The 22,284-nt window shown below is 39.1% G+C and overlaps 2 protein-coding genes across 2 annotated transcripts in view; both read right to left on the reverse strand.

The window, feature by feature from the left end:
- Positions 1 to 12,011, reverse strand: part of XK (X-linked Kx blood group antigen, Kell and VPS13A binding protein) — a 36,479-nt gene extending 24,468 nt beyond the window's left edge. The window contains exons 1-2 of the mRNA XM_081125005.1: positions 11,532 to 12,011; positions 4,207 to 4,469 (exon numbers count right to left, since the gene is read on the reverse strand). Of these exons, the coding sequence (XP_080981131.1) occupies positions 4,207 to 4,469; positions 11,532 to 11,776 (508 nt within the window). The 5' untranslated portion in view covers positions 11,777 to 12,011. The remainder of the gene's footprint in view (positions 1 to 4,206; positions 4,470 to 11,531) is intronic.
- A 9,877-nt stretch (positions 12,012 to 21,888) lies between these two features.
- LANCL3 (LanC like family member 3) overlaps positions 21,889 to 22,284 on the reverse strand; it is a gene marked incomplete at its 5' end in the record, with an annotated part of 89,265 nt that continues 88,869 nt past the window's right edge. The window contains one exon of the mRNA XM_081125761.1: positions 21,889 to 22,140. Coding sequence (XP_080981887.1) covers positions 21,981 to 22,140 — 160 coding nt within the window. The 3' untranslated portion in view covers positions 21,889 to 21,980. The remainder of the gene's footprint in view (positions 22,141 to 22,284) is intronic.

A 22,284-nucleotide genomic window follows, 5' to 3' on the forward strand; every position in this document is an offset into this window, starting at 1 on the left:
CATCCATCAATATAAACCAACTGTGTGATTCAGCTCCTTCAAAAGCTACAACATTTGGGCACATAAATAAAATCACAGAATTCAGATTAAAGCAAAACAGGAAAAGAAAACACAATCCCACTGCTAACAGCTCTTGTCAAAATAAGTCAGCAATATCACATACAGTTATGAATGTCATGTTTAAGAAAAAAAGTGACAAGTCAGATTGTATCTCAACTGCAGTGACCTTGATGGCTTCAAAGCATATCATTAGAGAAATGACTGAAGGATGTGAAGAATGGAAAAGAAAAAGGATACAGTATAGTTGTGAATATTTGGAGATCTGCCATGTGGTAAAGGGGAGTAGATGTGTGTGTTAATTGAGTGGGAAAAATCAGGTCTAACCATCAGGCTAAAGATTAAAGGAGGATGATGTCCATATAATATAAGTGAAAATGCTCTTAGTTGTGTCAACTTGGTGGGAATATTATCATGTAAGGGATTTGTTGTTTTTTCTCCCAGTATCCTCTCAACTGCTGAAATAGAAAGTGAAAGAAGTGACAGTGTCCCAGTTCTGAGCCTAGACCACCCACAAAGGCTCTGCAGCTCTGCATGCTTTGACTTTCTCAGAGCCCTTCTACCTCAAGACTAATGGGCTGGAGAAGTAGAGACCACATGGAAGTGAGCCATTCCAAGTCCTAGACCAGTCATTCCCAACTGACCCACAGGCTAAATGTGTACTAATGAGCAAGCTCAGTCAAGATCAGCATAGTCTGGCTCAGCCCAGAACTTCCCGGTTGACCTGTAGACTATTGAACAACAATAAATGCTTACTGTTTAAACCATTAAATCTTAGGTAATTTGTTACTCATAATAGCTAGCTGACACAATGGTGACCTCTTGTCACCTTTCCAGACATATGGCAACACAGTCTCTACTCACCCCAGGCTATTCCCTTAAGACTCCCTCCAGAAATCTACAAATAAGAAGCAGGTCTCAGTCTCTATGCTCATGGATGCTCCTAAATTCCAGGGTACACACAACCGGTTATCTTTCAAGGAAGCATCAGTGGGGTGGGCCTATGGGTTTAGAGCTTAGAAGGCAGGGAGTGAAGTACTTGGCTACCCATGTTATAAGCACCCTTCATCTTGAAACCCCACTTTAGGTGGCTTGTGGGAGGGGAGGGAGTGGCCTCTCACCATAAATAGTATGTTATAGAAGTCCCTATTCTCTCACCTATTCCCTACAGTATTTCCTTATAGAACCTGAGGGTGGGGATGTAAGGAGTTGATTGTGGTAGGGCTGCTTTATTGCTCTTGTAAAATCCTGAAAAAAGAATCTGGCCAATATTTAATGGCTTTTTTTTCTGATTGCAGTGCATCCAGCACTTGAATCTGATATCACTTCTGGAAGAAAAGGAAAAGTCCCACTTAACTTATTATATAAAGGAAAATGTTCTAGCCAACTGTCTTATCAATGGAACAGTGCCTTTTGAGTGCTGAAAACTCCATTGCTAAACACAGTCAAGCAGAGGCTGATAAATCACCTTTTGGAGACACCAAAGATGGGATTTCTACATAAAATGCAAAATCAGACATGACTTCTTAGATCCCTTCCACCTCTTAGCATTCTACAACTCCCTGAGAAGCACTGCTGGCCAATGGAACTTCAGGGCCATCAGCTTTGCCATTGAGAGCAGCTGAAATAATGCCAGCAAACTGCTTCCCTCCAATTTCTTGTTAGATTAGCAAAATAAACCCTGGGGTTTAACCCTGTAGTTAAGTGTTTGTCCCTTGCAGCAAATGCATCACTAATCATATGATGGATAATGTCAATGTTTGTTTCTGTGACATACCCCAGCCCATGTTTCAATTATAACTGCCTTTCTCCTTCCTGCTGAGGAATTCCTTCCCCAGATTTGTTAAGGAGGTGACTGGGGCTAGTCAAGACCTACCTAAATGGCAGCCATCTGAATTTTAAAAGGACCATTCCCATTTCCTTTTTCCATATATATTTGATTTGTTGTTTAACTCTCAGAGGACTTATATTTTTCCAAGTCCTTTGGGGGCATCTCACAGATATTTTTTTGAGACACTGACATTTACAAGATAGGTTTTATTTTCCTGAACAGAATACAAAAACAAGCAGTGCTTGATTAAGCCCCTGGGCTGCAGCTTGCTGACCTCTGAACTATAAGACAACCTTCATTTTCAAAAACTTAAGAAAAAAATTGGATCTACTCGTAAAAATCAAACAGACAATAACCACATCTGGTCTCTCCTTGTGTCCCTGTGTGCCACATGAAAAAACAATGAACTGGGGAAAGGGTATAGTGGCATATACCAGACTTGCCTTGGTTAAGGCCCATTCCAGTTATAAGTCCTTAGAGAGCAAAGATGCTGTGGTAGTTTTTGAGCACTTACTATCTGTCTGTGGTTATGGAAGGTATTTTCCCATAAATGCTAATCCACCAAGACCTCAACTTAAGGTACTGATACATCTTAGGAATCATAGTCACACCCTAGCCAGTCTGGCTCAGTGGATAGAGCGGTGGCCCTTGGATTGAAGGGTCGCAGGTTCGATTCCATTCAAGGGCATGTATCTGGGTTGCAGGCTCAATCCTCAGCCCCAGTAGGGGCGCGTGCAGGAGGAAACCAACTGATGTGTCTCTCTCACATTGATGCTTCTCTCTTTGTCTCTGTCTCTCTCCCCTCCCCTCCTCCACTCTCTCTGAAAAGCAAAGGAAAAAAATATCCTCCAGTGAGGATTAAAAAAAAAAAGAATCATAGTCACTCTGAGGCAACCTGGATGAGGGAGAGAGCTGTGACTTAGACATAAATTAAGACATTCTACCATACAGCCTAGAATACAGGCAGAAAGAAGATAAGATTAAGGGAAGTAAAATTAATAAGAGTGAATTATTTTTTAAAATTTTAATTTCAGCATTATCTTCAATATGTATTTTTCAACTTAAGGCTTTTAACTCATTTTTGCTTATCTATATAGTAAAACTTACCAGAATGTCTAGTTTTCATTTACCTGAAATATTAATGTTTAAAAGGAGCTATCTCCACTTCTCATATGAAGGATTTTCATTGTGTTTATGCACATAGAGTTTTTTTGAAATCTGGCTTAATCAAAACCTTCCCTTAATTTGATAATGTGAGAATAGCCCAAAAGTTAGAGAACTGTTCATTTAAAAGCTGAGATACCTATTCGAACTTCAAGAATACAAGAGCGTGCCCTTGCTTCCATCATTTACCACAAAGAAGCTGTTATAACCAATTGTCTCATCTGGCTTACAACTATCACTGAAAGACAGAAGCAAAATCCAAAGATTGCCTGGCCTCTGACAGCTGTATTTTCAGCCTAAAATATTTTCCAAAATGGTTACTGCAGTGAACTTCCAGAACTCTACCCTTTCCCAGCAAGAGTCGGTTTCCTTCCATCCTCTTACCTTGAACTTCAGCAGGATTCCTAACTGCTTCAACAAAGAAAATACAGCAGAAATGATTTCACATGACTTCCAAGGCTGGGTCACAAAAGGAGATACTCTTCCACCTGGTCTGTCCTATCTCCCTCTTACGACACTGACCCTTGAAAATAGCCATCATGCTATAAAGAAGCCCAAACCAGCCCACATAGAGAGATGAAATGAAGAAGATCTGAGACCACCAGCAATAGCCAGCATCAACAATAAGAAACGTGAGCCCAGCCAGGCGTGGCTCAGCTGCTGAGCATCAACCCAGGATCTAGGAGATTGTGGTTTGATTCCTGGTCAAGGCACATGCCCGAGTTGTGGGCTCGTTCCCCAGTCCGGGGCGTGCAGGAGGCAGCCGAGTAATGACTCTGATCATTGATGTTTCTATCTCTCTCTCTCCCTCTTCCTCTCTCTGAAATCAATAGAGATATATTTAAAAAAAAAAAAAACAACAATAAGAAATGTGAGTGAATGGGCCTCCAATGGATTCTAGGCCCCCATCTTTGGGCCACCCCAGCTGATGCACAGTAGAGCATAGGTGAACCCTTCTGAGCTTTGCCCAAATTGCAGATTCATAAGCAAATAAACATTGTTATTGTTTTAACTCACTTTGAGCTTAGTAACTGGAATGCAAATTAAGGACTGAATGCACATATGAATGAATTTCACCTAAAACAAAATAAACTTTATGTTTTGCTCCCCATGTTGATCCCCAAATGCAGGCAGAGATAAAAAAATATACTTACATCGTCCAACAGTGACGTGCTGCTGCAAGGTGCTTATATATAGCTGCAGGGTTAGCTGGGGGGCTGAGCCCAGGAAAGCCTGGATCACTGATGCCCGGCTGAACGCAGATCGGTGGGTGAACATCTTGCCCTCTGCCTGGCCTACTTCCTTTTCAATCTCCTCTGAGAGGCCATTTTTTGGCATCTGTCGCTTCTTGGTGATGCTGACATAAGGCTCTTCGATGTGGCCTGACTGACAATAGATGCAAAAGACTTCAAAACACCTGGAAACAAATCAGCAAGTCATGATAATCAGAGCAGACAGGATTCTCTTTTCTCGGTTACCATGCTTACACTTAGCTTGATTCTCAAAGCCTTGAATTGGCTACTCTGGACTGCAGCCCCTCGTCTAAAATTATCCACACCAAGAGCCAATTCTGAGCACACAGTCCCCTTGAGTCCCTCCAGCAGGCCAACTGGGACTGAGTAAGAACCAAATTGAGAGGTGACATCGAAGCCCACTGAGGCAAGGAAATCAAGTAGAGCCACAGAAAAATATTCAATTTGCTTTCCTGACACTTATTAGCTGTGCAGCCCTGGGCAAGTCATTAGTCCTTGTGTTCCCCGGGGAGACCACAATATATTTCCTATTTGTCTACTCTCATAAGCCCTTATGGAACACGACTAAAGTCGATCATACCCAGGGGCTGGCCAGCTATGTCTTATTTATGGAATCTCAAGCCTGCACTGTGGATGGAGCCATAACCAGTCACCTTTCTACACTGACAAGAGTACCTGACTTGGATTTCCTCTCTAGGTAATGATATGGATACTAAAGGAAGAGTACTGATGTGTCTGATTTACTTTGAAATACACACACACACAAAAATGGATTGATGGATCAATAGAGGGATAGATGTATGAAATAAAATGTCAATTATAGAATCTAGGTGGTTAATACTTGGGTGTTCACCATAGAGTTCTTTCAAGTTGTTTTCTGTATGTTCCAAAACATACAGAAGGGGGAGAGGGGTTGGGGGGCTAGATGAAAGAAGGTAAAGGGATTAAGCAAAAGAATATATAAAAAACACATAGACACAGATGACAGTGTGGTGATAGCCAGAGGGAAAAGGGGGTAGAGGTAGGTGGAGGTGGGAAAATGGGGGAAAAATGGAAACAGAAAGAGACTTTGTTTGGGGCCATAGGTGCATGATGCAGTGCGCAGATGATGTTTTGTTTTGTTGAGCTATACACTTGAAACCTGTATGGTTTTGTGAACCAATGTCACCCCAATAAATTTAATAAAATTTTTTTCCATAATAAAGTGCTGGGGGAAAAATCAGTTTCTCCTAGGAATAAGAAAAATGTGATGGTCTTAGGTTTAAAATTATTAAAGGACATTTTCCCCCAAACCTGCATTTTTATAACAACCGTATAATGCTGCCAGAAGTTTTTATGGCTTCACTTGTTTTATTGAATGTTAACTTTGTACCCTCACCATGAGGCAACTATGGCAATAAGAATACATTCATAATTTGAAATAATAAAACTTGATGTAAGAAAAGAAATGCAGGAACCTCTCTGGTGAATACAAAGTAGATCTATTTTGTGATTATCACCTTTGTTCATTTGTTCCTGGGAGAAAGAAGGTAAACAGTTGTGTGTGTGTGTGTTATGTGTGTGCTTAGTCAGCTACATTTTGTCCAATGGGGTCAAAGACACATTAATATATTACAAGAAAAAATGTAAAACAGCGTGGACCAATTTGTTCACCTGAAAATAATAAAGTTCAGGTTATGAGTTCAAGTCCAGCTAATGCAACTGAATTCATTCTGAGGAAAAATCCAAGTTTGAGGCCTAGCAACTTTACACTGTTGGACCACTGACCACAGCAAAGATGGACCATTGTCTTTATTTTCAAATATGTGATGACTGGAGATGCACTTTGCTATGTGCTGTGAGGAATGCAAAGACACCTGGATACCAATCTAATGGGAAAATGGACATACACATGATAAAAAAAATGAATAGTAAGTACGACTAATATCTATACAGCATTTTCAATTTATAAAATATTTCTCATATATTAACTCACTTCGAAAGAAAGCCTACTGCAAGAATTTGAATCATAGCATTATTTGTAATAGCAAAAATCTGGGAATACTCTAAAGGTCCCAAAATAAAACAATGATTAAATAAGTTATAATATATGTATTCAATGAAATATTATCCAGTCCTTAAATTTGATGGTATAGACATACAGATACATCTACTGATATATAAAAATGTTTGCTATATTTGGAAAGTGAAAGGAGTAAATTACAATAGAATTTATATAGAAAATTCCATTTTTTGTAAGAGAAAATTACATATGTATAAAAATACATATAAATCTCTCACATGTACACACACATAAACAGTGATGGGCTTGAGCTGACTCATACTGACTCAAGAGATTGTTAAATAGTTACGAATTTTGTGATCCAGTTGTTAACCAACTGGTAGCTTGAAATATGCCATGGTGGGAATTTTACATCACATATATCAGCAAACACTGCAAATCAGGGCTTTTTCCCCTAAGAGATAGTTTATTAGCTTATCATTATAAAAATATTAGTAAGGATATATGTACAACAAAATGTTAAGAATTGTTCTCTTTAGTCAGTTAAATTAGAGGCTTTTTATTATTTTTAAATTGTACTTATGTGTTTTTTGCTCTTCTGTCATTTTTACCAACAGATATTTTACCTCAATAATAAATTCAAGCCTAGAATTTTAAAAGACTAAACAAACAAACAAAAGAAACACCAACACATGCTAAGAGATGAATGAATGAAATAAAGGTTCAGAGGAGAAAGCAATTCTATTGATGTTGAGGAGGGGACATTAAACAAGAACTTACAATACTGCAGATGAAATGAAACTTTAGTGTCTATCAATGGAAGTGAAAGAATGTCCCACAATGTGACACAAAGTGGCCTCCCTTGCAATCCACTATTTTCCCCAAGTAAATACACTTATCTCAGTACAGAGTTTTACACATAGTAGTTGTTTAATAAATTTGTGAAAGGCCCTAAGACCTCCACTACTTGCCACTACTGGTTAAGGAACTTATGATAAGAAATTTCTATTTATTAAAATTCTCCAAGACTCATCCAATTACTCCAAATATGTCTTTTTGCTGTTTTTTGCTTGAGAGGTTGTCTAAATATAGCTGTAAATTAAATATTTTCATCAAAATCATTCAAGGTAGTTTTTCAGTATGAAGTAGATCAAGGATTGGCAAACTTTTTCTGTAAAGTATTTACAGAGTAAATATTTTAGGCTTTGCAGGTTATGGTCTCTATTGCAACTAGTCAACTGTGCCACTGTAGTGCAAACGCAGTCATACACAGTACATAAATGAATGAGCATGGCTGTTTCAATAAAACTTTATTTACAAAACAGGCAGTGGGGGGATCTGGCCTGTGGGGCATAGTTTGCTAACCCCTAATGTAGATAATCAGCAGGTTGATCCTTTTTTAAAAAAAAGAAAATTTCATTTTCAAGCACCACAGTAGGAGTTCATTTCTTAGCTGAAACCATGCATGTTGGAGTCAGCATAATAACCTGTGGTAACAAAAAGCCTTGAAGATAGTTAATAAAAACATGTTTCAAAAGAAATACTATGATTTCTTCTATGTCATGTTATCTACATAAGACACACATGCATGGTGAAGCTACACAAGAACCAAAGTGGTTAAATAGCAAGTGCCATATGACCTCTGAAAAGCCAGTTACATAATCTCACTGAGTCTCAATTCCTCAACTGTGAAAAAAAAGATGATGACAGCTCACAAGGTTTTACAGTGGAAGGAATTAAATATTGTATGTAAAAGCACTTTGCAAACAAAAAGTTCTCTTCAAATTTAGGCTATAATTATTTTAAAGTCTTTTGAAAGTTTACAATAGAGAGAAAGACTATGGTGAATCATTCTGCAATGTTCTATAAAATATTACTGGAAATTCTTAGTTTTTATTTTATAAACCCAGATTTCCATGTGCCATTTTTCCTCATTATACCAGTAAATGAAAAGGAAGGAAACTTCCTTGAACTAGTATAGTAACTCATTTATATTCATTCCTTCTCCCAATTAATTTATAAAATTAACATATTGTAAAATAATAAACAAATTTTGTTGTTGTTGTTGTTAAGAGGTATTTTTCCCCCTCTGGTTTTTCAGAATATCTATTATCATTCACAATAAGACTGTCCTTAAAACAAAAAATAAATTCAAGACATTATTCTGTGTTCTTACCATCAAAACCTAGCCTTAATTAGAAAACAACCATACAAACTGCAACCTTCGTTTTAAATATAAGACTGATATAAGTGAAATATGATGCTCTCTGCTGCTTCCCTAAAGCAGGGGTGGGGAACATCTGGCCCGTGGGCCATACATAATGGCCCTCAAAATCACTTGGTCTGGCCCTGCGAAGGCAACTACAAGTGGGACTCAAAATTCAATAAATCTAGGAGCTTTTCTCATAGCTAATTTTTAAATTGATAATTTTGTATGGCCCAAGAATGATGTTATAAATATCCAAATGGCCCTTGGCAGAAAAAAGGTTCCCCATCCCTGCCCTAAACGAAAGAAATATCGGGGCCTCGTTTGCAGTTTTTGGCCCATAATTATTATGGTGTAATATAATTCAGTTTAACTGAGTAAATTCAAAAACAGCATTTCACCTAAAAGGAATATGTGTTGGGCCAGTTAGTGTGCACCCAAAAATAAATAGAGCTAAAATTTCCAAAAACAATTTCAAAATATTACTAAGTCTAATTGATAAGGAGGGGAAAGAAACACACCATGCCTTTCCTTGGTACGGGGGAAATAATGTTGATCCTATGTAAAATCTTAGAGTTAAAATAGAATCAAACAGTGAGCAGGAAGAACTTCTAATAACATATTAAGTCACACTAATATATACAACATCAAATTGCTCTTTTTTTCATCTAGAAGCAAGGAGGCTTGGAACTACATCTTGTGTATCTCAGCTTTAAGATCATGGGTCCGATATCTCCTTGAAATAAATCAGCTGTATTAGAATGACAGAGTCCTTGTCAGAAGGGGGTTGTTTGTCGCTTTGTTTATTATGTTTTATTTTGTTTCTCCCCCTGAAAGAAGACAATGAATCATTCAGAATTTTCTGGAAATAAATCTTTTTATGGTGTTGAAACTTTTCATATGGCTAGTTATCTCTTCAAAGCAGCAAACTTTTTCTTTCTTTAATAAAGTTGAAATATTTTTACTGTAAAAACTGAAAAATGTAGAGAAGTATATAATAAAGGAGGAAATGATCCACTTTCCATATTTTTCAGGAAAAAATTGAAATCATTCATAACTCCACCATTCGGAAATTACCACTCTTAACTTAGTATATTTCCTTGAGCTCAGGTTTATAAGTGCCATCCTGTTTTATACATAATATTATATCATTAGCTTTATCTTAGGTCACTCTTAGTATTTAGAAACATTTTAAATGGCAGAAATGATAGGATATTATCATTTACCTGGATGACTATTTAGGTTGTGTTTTTAAATTTTGCCAAGATGACCAAACTTTCTTAAGACCAAACTATTGATAAAATGCACTCCACACTCCTCTGCCTTCTTTCACAGAGTGTAGAGAACATAATTCACTCCACTTCATTTATAAGAAGCCTTGTGTATGTGGTCTAGGGTCTCATTTTCTTCATCTATAAAATGGGGACAATTTACATCTAGTTCATGATGAGGATTCAATGAACTGAGGCATTTAAGCACCTGCCAAACCATCAAGCACAAGAAGCATTTGACAAGTGTCAGTTCCCTTTTCTCTGTCACTTTACTTAAACATCACCAACAATGAGTTTTCTTTTCACAGATGAGGTTAAGAAATGATGAGAGACTTGCCCAAAGTCATATCACACTGATTTTACTGAGCAGTAATATAATCAGGATGCTGTGGCCTACTTGGCCAGGGAAGACCAAGTCTCTCCTCACTAAATGGCTCCAGGGTGTGGGAGTTTTAAAATTTAAATTTCCCTCACTCCCTTTCTCTCCTTTTTTTCTTTCCTTTCTCTCTCTCTCTCTCTTCCCCCACCCTTTAACTCTTCCTTTGCTCTTAAGATGTCAGTAGCAACTTCTTTTGCCAATGTACGTGTTTCTCTTCCTTTCTAGAATTCCACAGCTTCTGGAAAATTTGTTCACCAACTTTATCCTGACTATGTATAAACTACAAGTCCATACCTTGAGTGTCAGCTAGAATGGTCTTTAATATGAAGTGCAAAGTTTTATTATAGGGCTCTGTATAACCTATTTTGCTGCCTGACTTGGTGCTGTGTGTGGAAGAGGGGGTGGGTAGAGGGAGATGTTTCCTAGTAGGACAGGTCCCTGGCTAGCTGAATAGCTGAATTTTCTGGCAGCTGAGGTGCTTCTCTGGCCTTTCTATCTCCTCCAATTCCTCTATCATCTATGTCTAAAGCTCAGTAATATAAATTTATTTCTAATCCAGATAGAAACCCTTGGTTTTGCTTTCCCTACAGAGCTAAAAAGACATCAAAACAACACATTTTAAACTCTCTTCACGGTCCTTGGCTAAGCCAAAGTCTACTTCATTATCATGTATTTGTCTTGCTTTGTATTAATAAAAACTAATTTCCAGAAATGTCACTGATAGTTTTTCTTTCCTTAACACACTGCAAGTGTTTGTCTTCGTGGCACGTTGCGTTCCAGCTTCAAGGACGAGGTTTATGTCAGGCGGGGGCGGAAAATGGTTCTACTACCGTGTGTTCCCACACACAAGAAAAAAAAGACCGACGTATTGCTTTCTAGAGTTATGTGTGAGAGTTGAATAAATTAATATTTGTAACGCGCTCAGAACAGTGCCCAGCACACAGGAAACTCCACGTGTTTAACCAATTAAATAATCTGTCCCCACTTTTGCTCCAATGGCCATTTAGGACACACTTCCCAAGGCTTTATCACGACCCAAGCCCATCCTGCCAGAGCCCACGGGACCGTGGAGAAAGCCCGGATTTTTAGGAGGCTGAACCACATGAAATTGCCATTTCTGTCAGATTCCCTTGAATGTTGGCAATTTCATAGGCAAGAACCTAAGAGGAACGCAGTCTGCCCGGCTTTCCTGCCACCACGCCAGGATTCTGTCGCATTCCTGGGATTGCAACGGTGGGGGGCTGAGGGGCGAGGTGGCTGGGCCTGGGCCCGGTCTCGGTCCTACCACCTGTCCCTTCCGGGAGAGGCCGCCCCCCCCGGGCGGGCGGCCAGGGTCTGCGGCCTGGGGCCCGGGGGCCCCGCACGCACCTGAAGAGGGGCCCAAGCTGCAGCAGGTGCAGCAGCAGCACGAGCGGCCGGTCGCGGCTGAAGTCGCGGTGCACGAAGAGGAGGGTGAGCTGCACGAGCGCACAGGGCAGCAGCGAGAAGAGCAGCGTCAGGGACTGCCACATGCCGTCGCCGCCTGAGCGGTAAGTGCTGCTCAGGTAAAGAGCCGCCATCGTCTCGGCCATGAACAGGAATACGGACGCCAGCACCGAGCCCGGGAATTTCATCTTCGAGCGGTGGCGGCGGCCCGCGCGGACTCCCGCGCTCAGCGCCGCCCGCACAGGGCGCGGGCCCGGGCTCAGGAGCTGAGCCTGGGGGCGACCTACTCGGCTGCGGAGGGGCGGAGAGCGCTACCCGCTGGGACACGCCCATGCGCGCCGTGCGCCGCCCGCGCGCCACAGCGCGCCACAGCACCCGCAGCGTCTCTGAGGCGACCGTGCCCAGCGGGTCCGAACCCGCGCCTCGCAACGGCCCGCGCCGGGCTTTAAAGGCGCCGGCGGCCCTGCTGGCCCCAAGCGCCGCCGCTGGGTCCTAGAGCCCCTTGGTCGGGCGAGCGTTAGCAACCTCTCACATCTCTTTTTGAAAAACTGCTACCGATGAGGGGCTCAGAGTTAGGGTGTGCACGCCCTTCCCGCCCAGTCTCAATTTCCTGGGCCTAAGGAACACCTAATTCCTCTAAGGGCTTGCGTTTCCAGTCGTTTAAAAATAACCCGCCACACAGATGCTTTTCAAAACAAGTGTATTGTCATGCACCCCGGGATTACCTTTCCACTGGGCCAAGTAAACTGCCCCTCAGCCTTTCAGATGCAGGACAGTGGTCTGAAGCGTTGCTGCTGATGGTGAAACAGCACCAGAGATCATCCTTAGGAGGCAACGTATCTCTCCCAGAGAAACTGCCTACAAAATTTATTCCTCTATAACTGTGACTAACTCAGGGCAAAACCAAGACCTAATAAGGAAACGGTTTTCTAGCCTTGCTGGTGCGTGTCCGCCCCAAAACTAACACAATTCCTTTCCACTCGCTGAATCTGTGACAACGTCAGGATGACCTCAATCCACCTTGTCTCTTAGAACTTCAGGAGACACCATAGATCTCTAAAATTCGGGTCCTAACCTGTTCCAAGGGACTAGACTTTAATAATGACAAGGTATACTTTTTCCTGCCAAAATTAGGTGATTCCATCAATCTGTAGTAATCACTAGCATTTTTCTCTTTTGGAAAACGATGTGAACACAAATAGAATGTGAAGATTCGGTAGGAATCAAGACAAAAGTTATGAAGGGAGAAAACATGAAGAGATGTTTTTCTTCATTCTTGTGTGGCCTGGGAAAATCTATTTATAAGGCTTAAGGGGAGGATTCAGCCAACAGCTGAGAGGTACCAGGCCCATTCTCTAAAAGGATTACTAATGTCTATTTATAGAACCCAGCCGGCCACCATGTCCTGGATCAAGATACACACAGTCACAAATAACAGAATAAGCAGCAACACTCCACAGAGTATTTTTATAATATTTTATTTGATGCCGTCTTAAGCTTTAAAGGAAACATTAATTTGTAGCTTAGACTTATTCATTATAGCACAATTAGCGTTAGATTTTATTTTAAGGCAAAGGATTATCACAGGTTTTATTTTATTAAGTAGACTCTACATAAACAGGAGTGGTGATAAGCCAATAAATAACATCACTTTAAATAGAATCCAGTTTACGGCAAATTATTTTCTACAGTACAAAACTAATACAGAAAACACATTTGGAAAGATCACAGTGTTTAGAACATTGCAACATCGGTTTTAAAAAGCAGTAAGGTGCATCTCTAAACTTCTGACTCAATCCTGCTTCTAAAGAGGTTTCATTACACTATGCAGTGGCTGTGAGCAAAAAACCCATGTGAAGGGGAGGGAACGTCAACTGACTGCAGCACTTTTCCCTCCAGGAGCAACCAATAACACAAGCTAAAATCTGATGAGCATTTGCAAGTTGCTCCTTGTCAGTCTGCACACCAGCTAACTTGCCCCAGTGACCATGTCTTTATGTTATCGTTTGCCTTTTTGTCCTTGAGAAAAATGTATACATTCCAGCTTATGGTTGCTAGTTTCCCTGTCAAATACATAAATGGATTTTGACTAAAAATCAATTTAATGTCACATATTGCATTATACTTTCTTGCTAGGACTGAAATACCCATCATTTTCAAAAAATATTATGTACACAATAGACTGATAGAAAGGGGTGTTGGTATAATAATATGTAACATACCAGAATACTTGAGGATTTGGTTTTATTATAAAATACAGTACTACAACATTTTGTGATATAGTAAAATATCTGACAGAATGTCGTGCTCTATATTTGGACCTAACTGCTACAGATGTCTATAATAATTAGCAAGAGGTCATAGAACCTGTTTTTGGCAAAAAGGCATTTTTGAAGAAGCCTCTTGATTTATGCGCAAGACCTTCAAAATTTTAGTTATATACCACAGATAAATGGTGTTGGATTTAATGCTACTGGAAATTAGCATGATTTTAAAGTAATACTAACCTTTATTATTTGGTGTATTTTCATAATTTTATGTTTTTAACTCCGCATTTGTGCGAGGCATATCTGCAAAGAGCACAATTTTATTAAAAATACTAATTTATTGAGCAGTTCTTCAAAATTCAATAATACTTTAATAATATGTATTCATTCCTAGATATAATTATGAATAAGCAACTATATTCTATTGACAGATTACTCTTGTGTATCTTCCAAAATAATTAAGGAATTGCACTAGTTTACTAGTGAATGTGAAATGTATCATTAGGAAGGTGAACTTTTTTTTTTTCCTCCAATGATACAATTATATTTCTGTAAGTATTGTGAATTGTGCAAAAAATCTTTTTGGTGAAGTAAGTTCTGTTCACTTGGGAAATGTACATTCTGAAACCTAACGTGGTGCTTGACTATTTCCACATATGGCTTTGCAAAGTTTCCCCTAATCATTGGTTTCTACAAAATCCATTTTTAAAATGTTTGTTAATTTAGCGCCATTAAATCCATGAGGTGAAAAATCCGACTTCCTTTCTAAGTAGAGCTATCACAAGTGTTCAAAGTTGGGAAAGTTGATACCTTTTTAGAGAATGGGCTGCCCTTCCTTACCAGATTCTAAAACCAAACTTTTGCTCCTAGAATGTTCCACTCCTACTCCTGGATAGTTTGTATAACACTGATGGTGTACTTTGCATTTTCAAGAGCAAAGGGATTCTACTGCTGCTACAGTCTTCAGAAGACATCTCTAATATTGGGATACTAAAGTCCTAAAAAACAACAGACAAAACTGATCATTTGAATCGATCTTATTTGAATGCATCCACATATAAAGGTTACTACAGTTAACTTGGACCAAATTCAGAAACAGAAGTTATTTTCAATGGGTAATTGCCACATAAACAGATCATAAAACAAAATGGGGGTAGCATCAGAGGTCCCACTAAAACACAGGCAAAAAGATCATTTGCTAAAGGTTAACAGTTCTCAAATATAGTCTATATCTTCTTTAAACTGACTGCTAAGTTACAGCTACCTTACACATTTTACAAAAACAGTACACATTAAAGCACTGTAAATTAACACCATGCACAGAATACAAAAATAAAGCATCAGCAGGAATGGTATTACTCTACTTAAGAAACTGTACTCTGTATTTACACCTAGGTATACACATCCAGATGTTCCTCCCCTCACCTTTTTACAGTGCTCATAATTTCTGAAACGAGAGGAAGGTGTGTATTTAGGTACTTTTAGAAGATCATTGCCCATGGGCGAGACATTAAAGCCATCTGCTGGTTTCAATTTAGAAGGTGGTTCCAGGACAAGAAGATATATCTTGGCTCTAGGGTGATTCTGAATACAGAGACTAAGTAGAGATAGGCTCCAAGAAGAGTGGAGAAAGAGGGGAAGACACAAAGTTTTCCCTGTTTAGAGACACTTGTGGCAATTTCCAAAACTCTTGTCCCCAAAAGTGTAGTAAAGAATGACCTCAGGTCTCTGTGAGAGCAAGATTTAGTAGGTTTAGTACTCTGGCTCAGACCAATTGTATCTTTCATGGGCCTTGGGGGTGGGGTAGGGAAGGGGTGTTAAAAGTCCTCTGTAGAAATAAATAAATATTATAAGCATACCATAAATGTACCATGTTTATCTCCCTCCGTCCCTCCCTCCCAAAGACTAACCATGTTTTTATAGTGGTAGCTGGGTAACAGCACAATCAGGAGGTTGAACCTTAGAGACACAGAACTCAACAACCTCAAACAGGTTTCTCTACTCAGGAGAGTTTACTCAGAGTCTGTGATATATTAATGCACCATGTAAATCTCCAAAAGGGGGTAAAAGAATAGAACTTTCCTAACTTATTAAATCACAGAACCTGTTTTTCCACAGGGTAGCTCTTGGTACTCTGTTCCACATTTGGAGAAACCCCGAGGTACTCAAATAACATTCAGTGTTCTGTTTACATTTTCCTTTTTTTTTTTTTTTTTAACATATCTTTATTAATTTCATAAAGAGGAAAGGAGGGGGATAGAGAGATAGAAACATCAATGATGAGAGAGTCATTGATCGGCTGCCTCCTGCACGCCCCGGACTGGGGATCGAGTCTGCCACCCGGGCCTGTGCCCTGACCGGGACTCGAACCCCAATCGCCTGGATCCTGGGTGGACGCTCAACCGCTGAGCCACGCCCGGCCGGGCTACATTTTCTTTTGTAACAACAAAAACATACATACGCTGTAGGAAGACCCTATTATTACTGTGAAACAGCGGTGGGATGCTAGCCCTGCACTGTCCAATACAGTAGCCAAACCACATGTGGCTCTTGAGCACTTGAAATGTGACTAGTCCTGTTGGAGATGAACAGTAAGTGTAAAATATACACCAGATTTTGACGACTCGGTACAAAACATGTAAAAAAATAAGCTCAGTAATTTTATAGTGATTGCATGTTGAAATGATAATGTTTTGGATATACTGAGTTAAATCAAATACATTATTACAAGAAATTTCACCTGCTTGTCTTCATTTTTTTAATGTGGCTACTAGAAAATTAAAAATCACGTATGTGGTTCATTTGCAACTCTATTTGTGAAACTCACATCTGTTATCATCTACAGATGGCTAATGGCTTTAACCTGCAGAAGTTTTAATGAAAATGAATGCTTAAGATAGACAACTAGAAGTGTAACTAGGGCCCTCATTAATTATGTGCTAATTTATTAGAGACTACTCAACACACAATGGAGACCCATTCACTAATGAATGTGTGCTTGCATATATGCATTTACCCAGATATATCTAATCGCTAAATGCTGGGTTTACTTTATATTTGACACTGAGTATCCCTAAGTCAATGTCTCCCTCTGTCCCTCCCTCCCTTTCCCCCTTCCTCCCTCTCTCTCTCTCTCTCTCTCTCTCTCTCTCTCTCTCTCTCTCTCTCTCTCTCACACACACACACACCCAGGCACACAGGCCCAGGGACTAATCCAAAACAAAGGGGAAACAAACAGGAAGTCCTTGCAAACTGTTTGCAGTTAAGCCTTTCTTATCTTTTCTCCCTCTTCTTCCTCTGTAGTGTATACAGCGAGGACATAGGCAAGAAAAAGAAAAGATAGCCTGCTCTTTTAAATGGTTACCAACAACCCCCCCCCCAAAGAACGAAAACATGGGTGATTTGGTTTTCATTTTAAATATTTTCTCAAATTCAGTTCAGAGGGGTAAGTAACAGGTACACAAAGGCAATGAAGATGCAGGAAATTCTGCAGACAACAGACCGCCATTTGTGAAAGAGTCTATGTGGGCATGACAAGATTCAATACTTTAAGAAGATAAAAACAAGTATATTTTAAACCCTAAAGGCATCATCCTTCAGGCTTCAATTTATTAGCACCTTCAATTAAAGAAACCAGGAGAGGGTAGCCAGGAGGCCCAGATATTTAATGTTATCATCAGCTTTGTGTGTTGTTGTTGTTGTTGTTTTTTCACCACAGTAAAAATAAAATGGACAGGTTTCTTTTTGGAGAAAAAGCAAGATAAATGCAGCCGCCATTCTATTTTCATGCACACCGTACTTGGGGTGGGCTGTCCGGGACCTGTGATCTGGCTACAGAATGGGCCCAACTCCTGCTGCTGCTGACCCTCAGGTCAGCCCTTCTGTCCAGAGTGAAGTCCAGCCTTATCAAGCCTGTAGCTCTTAGCTATGAGCTGACAGGGATGGAAGAGATAAGGAGAAAACCTGCCTGCCCAGGCGAAAGGAGGTCACATGATTAAGCACATAGAAAAAAACATATCAGAATGTAAAAAACATCTATTTAAAGAGGAAGAGGACAAGAAGTTGCTGAATTCGGGGTAAGTGGGTGATTAGAGTTCCCAGGAAGCAATAAAACCCATGAATAACATGAATGGTTCTTAGCAGCATTGAATGTGCATCCACAACTCACACCGAGATGCTAAGCTGCAGGAAGATTTCCCCCACCCACCCTTTTGCTTGCCTTCTGATCTGCTTCCCTTGCCAAGTTGATACCAAGGTCACATGGCCTTGGTGAATCTGAGGCTTACTCACTTAGCTATTAATTTGGGACAGTGCTGAATAAATAACCCGAGTCCCCAAAGGAACGCCTTATATGCAATCTAGAGTATATTTTTATCACTATGGTCACGCAGTTCTGAGGCCTGAATTAAAGTGCAGACCAAATTCAACCAAAAATATTTTATTTCCCAGTTCATTTTTGCTCTGCAGAACTAGACTGCCAACTCCTTTTCTTGCATTACTGGCACCTTAAGCCTTTGTTTCAGCCAGCAAAATAAATATTTCCATTAAGAGTAGCTTGCCTATTCCTATGTACTAAGCCCCAGTAAATCAGAACCTTTTGAGGCACAAATGCTATAGTCAGGATTGGTTCTAGAATATAAAAAACATACACTTTGTTTTTTACCAATCAAGTGATCCAGAAAGTATGGCATCCACACATGGAGATTCCATTTGGCTAAAATGCTTATTTGAAGTCATAATTGAGCATGATTTTCTATGCATGTAATAGGTACTTAAAATTTAGCATCCCCTTTTAAATATATAAAGTACCTGCATGTTTCAAAACTCTCATATCCACTTTATCATTAACAACCTTCATGACAACTCTGTGAGGTGGAGAGGGTGATTATAATTATTATTATAGAGGCCCATGGAAGTGGTAGAGAAAGGCTTTAAGATTTCCAATAGAGTGCTTTTTGCATTACTGATGTTTTTCTTTTTAATCATGTATATCCTTAATATGGTTATAAATCACAAACTTACATTTTTTTGCATTGGAATTATTGAGATTTCCTGTCTACAGAAATTGAAACAATTTGAGTACTACCTTGATTAAAATCTTAATGTGTCAAAGAAAGTTAAAGATATAAAGTGCCATGGAAGGGTTGCCATGTAGCATAGACCAAAAAAAGCCAAACAAACAAACAAAAAAAAACCCACTGTTTTTTCAGTTATCAGAAAGTGAAAACTATTATCTTAATAGTACAGTCAGTTACCTGAAGAATCACAGGGGAATATATGCTGTCAAATCTCTGTTCTCACCTACCAGGTTACAAATGGAACAAAAAATAAAAACGATGAAAAAGGGATTGGGCAAAATAAAAATATGTAATATTTTGGGATATGTGTGTAAGAGAAGGTTCATAATTGTGTTAATGAAATAAAATACACAGAACTGTAATATGTCTCAAAACTTCCTGTTCTCGAAATATAATGCAGTCTCCCCATTGTTGAGAGATTCTTTCAATCTTTCCCCACATATTTCCAATATTACCTTCAGGGTTTATAATTGTTCATGTACACAATAATAAATAATATAGTTATACTAGTGGTGGTAAAACTGCCCCCATAGTCTTCAAGAAGCAACATGCTTAATTAAGCACTATTTAAACAATGTTACTACATAGAAGGGAACAAATTGGTTAATTAAGAAGTGATACGCCACACTTTTCTATAACAACACTTAGGGGTATTTTCCCACGTTTTGGGAAAACCACAAGATAGAAGAGGACCTTCCCAAGCCTATATTTCTATTCTTTCAGGAAAATGAAAACTTACAACATGCTTAAGTGCTAAACAAGCTTACCCTTATTTTTAATTTACCAACGTGTCTATTTATAAAGACACACTCAAACATGGCCTTTGCTTGGATTTTACATCCAAAAGGGTTCTCTTTTAGCAATGGTCAGCCTAACAACATCAGTTACCCTACTGGACCTTGAAAGGGCAGATGAGCAAGAAAGAGTCCAATTTTTCTGAAGTTCCTAGAAATGAAATTGATATTTTGAGCTATATTATCACTTAGTGCTTTAGGTTTTAGGTTTCAAAGATGAATGGTGGAAGGATCGGCAAACAGAAATAGAAGGTAACTTCCAGAGGTGTTTTGTTCACTGCTATATCCCTTGTATCTAGTCTAGAATACTAAATAAATATACTTGGGAAGTGAAACCCTGGGTTTGAAAAGCAGGTACCACTATTGTTTCAAAAAAAGACTATTTTGTAGAGGGCATTTTTGCCTTAAGGCTTTCAGAGAGGTCCTTGACTAGTCTTGAAAGAACTTGTAGAACCCAACTTTGGGCATCATCTTAAAGCTGCTACTTATGTGGTATTGCCCCAACCAAACTACTCTCAAAGGTGAACAGTTGAGGCTAATTTTATATGTTTATATCTGAGGATGTGAAAATCACAACAAGCTTAAAAGGTTCATGCTTTTCAAAACCATTTTGTCCTTATTTGTCCTGGTGAGTGAGAACAGTCATAAAATATACAAAGGCGGTTCTTACATTTTTCAGCCACAGATTTCTTTGAGAATATTATGAATGCTAGAGTGAGCGCACACACACACAGATTTTTAGGCAACAGTGTTCCCCAACTCCTCCCAAAGTTCATTTATGAATCAAGAATTTAAGAACTATTGAACTAAGCAAATGCTTCAGTTTACATGGGGATATATGTAAAATATTTACATAGGGATATATGTAAAATATTTACATATATCCAAATATTTAATGACCATTTCATAATTTTTAAATCTTATGCAGTATACAACTTCCTCCTCCACTTTGATATGAAATTGCCAGTGACCAAGTTCTAGGAAAGGGGTAAACTTGTGTTTTGAATATTGAAGTGACAAATGCTCCTACAGTGTTCTGAAAACCACTATTTATTTGAAGCAGTTTTATAACTTTTATGTGTTTACAGCAGGGTTGAATTCAATATAACAACTTGACTTGTTGAGTATTATAGACAATTTCTAGTGGAGCTTGTGTCTCGGAAGATAAGGTAACCAGCCAGGGAGTTCACTCATCTCTTAATCTAACAGTACAAAGTTGAGCAACATTCTTTTTACATTCACTAGTCCCTTTCTCTGCCAGTGTCTGCTTGTTGTAGGGGACATGGTATTCCATCAAAGGCAGAAACAACACACTTTTGTAGTGGTTACCCTGATCTTAGAGATGAGTGATTTTTACCACGAGTATATTTTACAGTTCAGCTAATAGCTTCATAGGAATTACACATGTATTTAAAAATTACAATAGACAATAACAGCTCACACTTCAAATTGAGAAAAACATTTGAAAGCAACACTTCCTACAGTATGTGCTAGCCTATGAATTTTACTATTCTAATTGAGCTTTAGTGAGGAGGAAAAGGAACTAGGAAAAGAGATTCTCTAAGGCCTAAAGAAACTTCAAATGTCAGGGTTTAAGCAAAGTTATGATTTGTGCCCGGGGTATTGATAAAAAGTAGAGATTAATATGAAAATCTCTCCACTCAGTAAAAATCATGAATTTCAGTATGTAAAGGCATAGGACAACCAAGAGTTTCCTTTTTTGTCCTTCAGCAACCTGACACTTCATCCCTCCTAGCAGCTTTCAACTGGAGAACTATTTTAGTTTTAGATTTTCTTTATTTCTGAGTTTAGGGGTGGAGAGCACCCACAAATGGTCAAATTCTCTCTCCAATTGCAAACATATTGGCATTTTATTGCCATTGTCCACGTTTCAGTTTTGCTAATGCCCTAACTGAAAAATGAATAATTTCCCTTTCTCTTTCTCCTCTGATCTCTAGTTTCACTCCTAGTCTCTAAAATATTGAATTTCTATGGTTTAGAAGAGTTGTGGTGTCTTTATTTTGCAGGTTCTCAGATTGTTCTCCCTTAAGTCTGGTATCATGTTTCTTTCACCTGCCTAATTCCTTCCTCCCTCCCTCCCTCCCAGTCTCCCTTCCTTTCTTCCCTCCTTCCTGTGGCAATGTTAAGGCTCGTGGTTGTGATACCATTGAATGTGGCTTGTGTGAAAACTGCCTCCGTCGGCTCAGGTAATCTCAGGGACCTTCTTCAGGGCCACAGTGGGGATGGAGCCTTCTAAACAAAGACGCTGAAGAGAGGGAACTCGGCCTGATTGGGCTGCAGGAGATCAATCAGAAAGCACACCGTCCCAGAGAAGCCTTCATACAAGCTGTATATACTTTCAAGGACACGAGAACCGGCCTTGAATTCCTCAGTAAATAAAAATTCAGCAAACCTAAAGGAAGAAGAAGAATATATGAAGCATTTTAACATTTGTGTTTCCACATTATTGGTTTTTGGGTTGCTTCTTCCCCCTCTCTGCTAAGTTAAAGGTTTAGCATCCTTTTCTTTCCAGAATTGTATAATTTTTAAAAAATAT

This window comes from Miniopterus schreibersii (assembly GCF_964146895.1).
Source record: "Miniopterus schreibersii genome assembly, chromosome: X".
In the NCBI taxonomy this organism is placed as follows: Eukaryota; Metazoa; Chordata; class Mammalia; order Chiroptera; family Miniopteridae; genus Miniopterus; species Miniopterus schreibersii.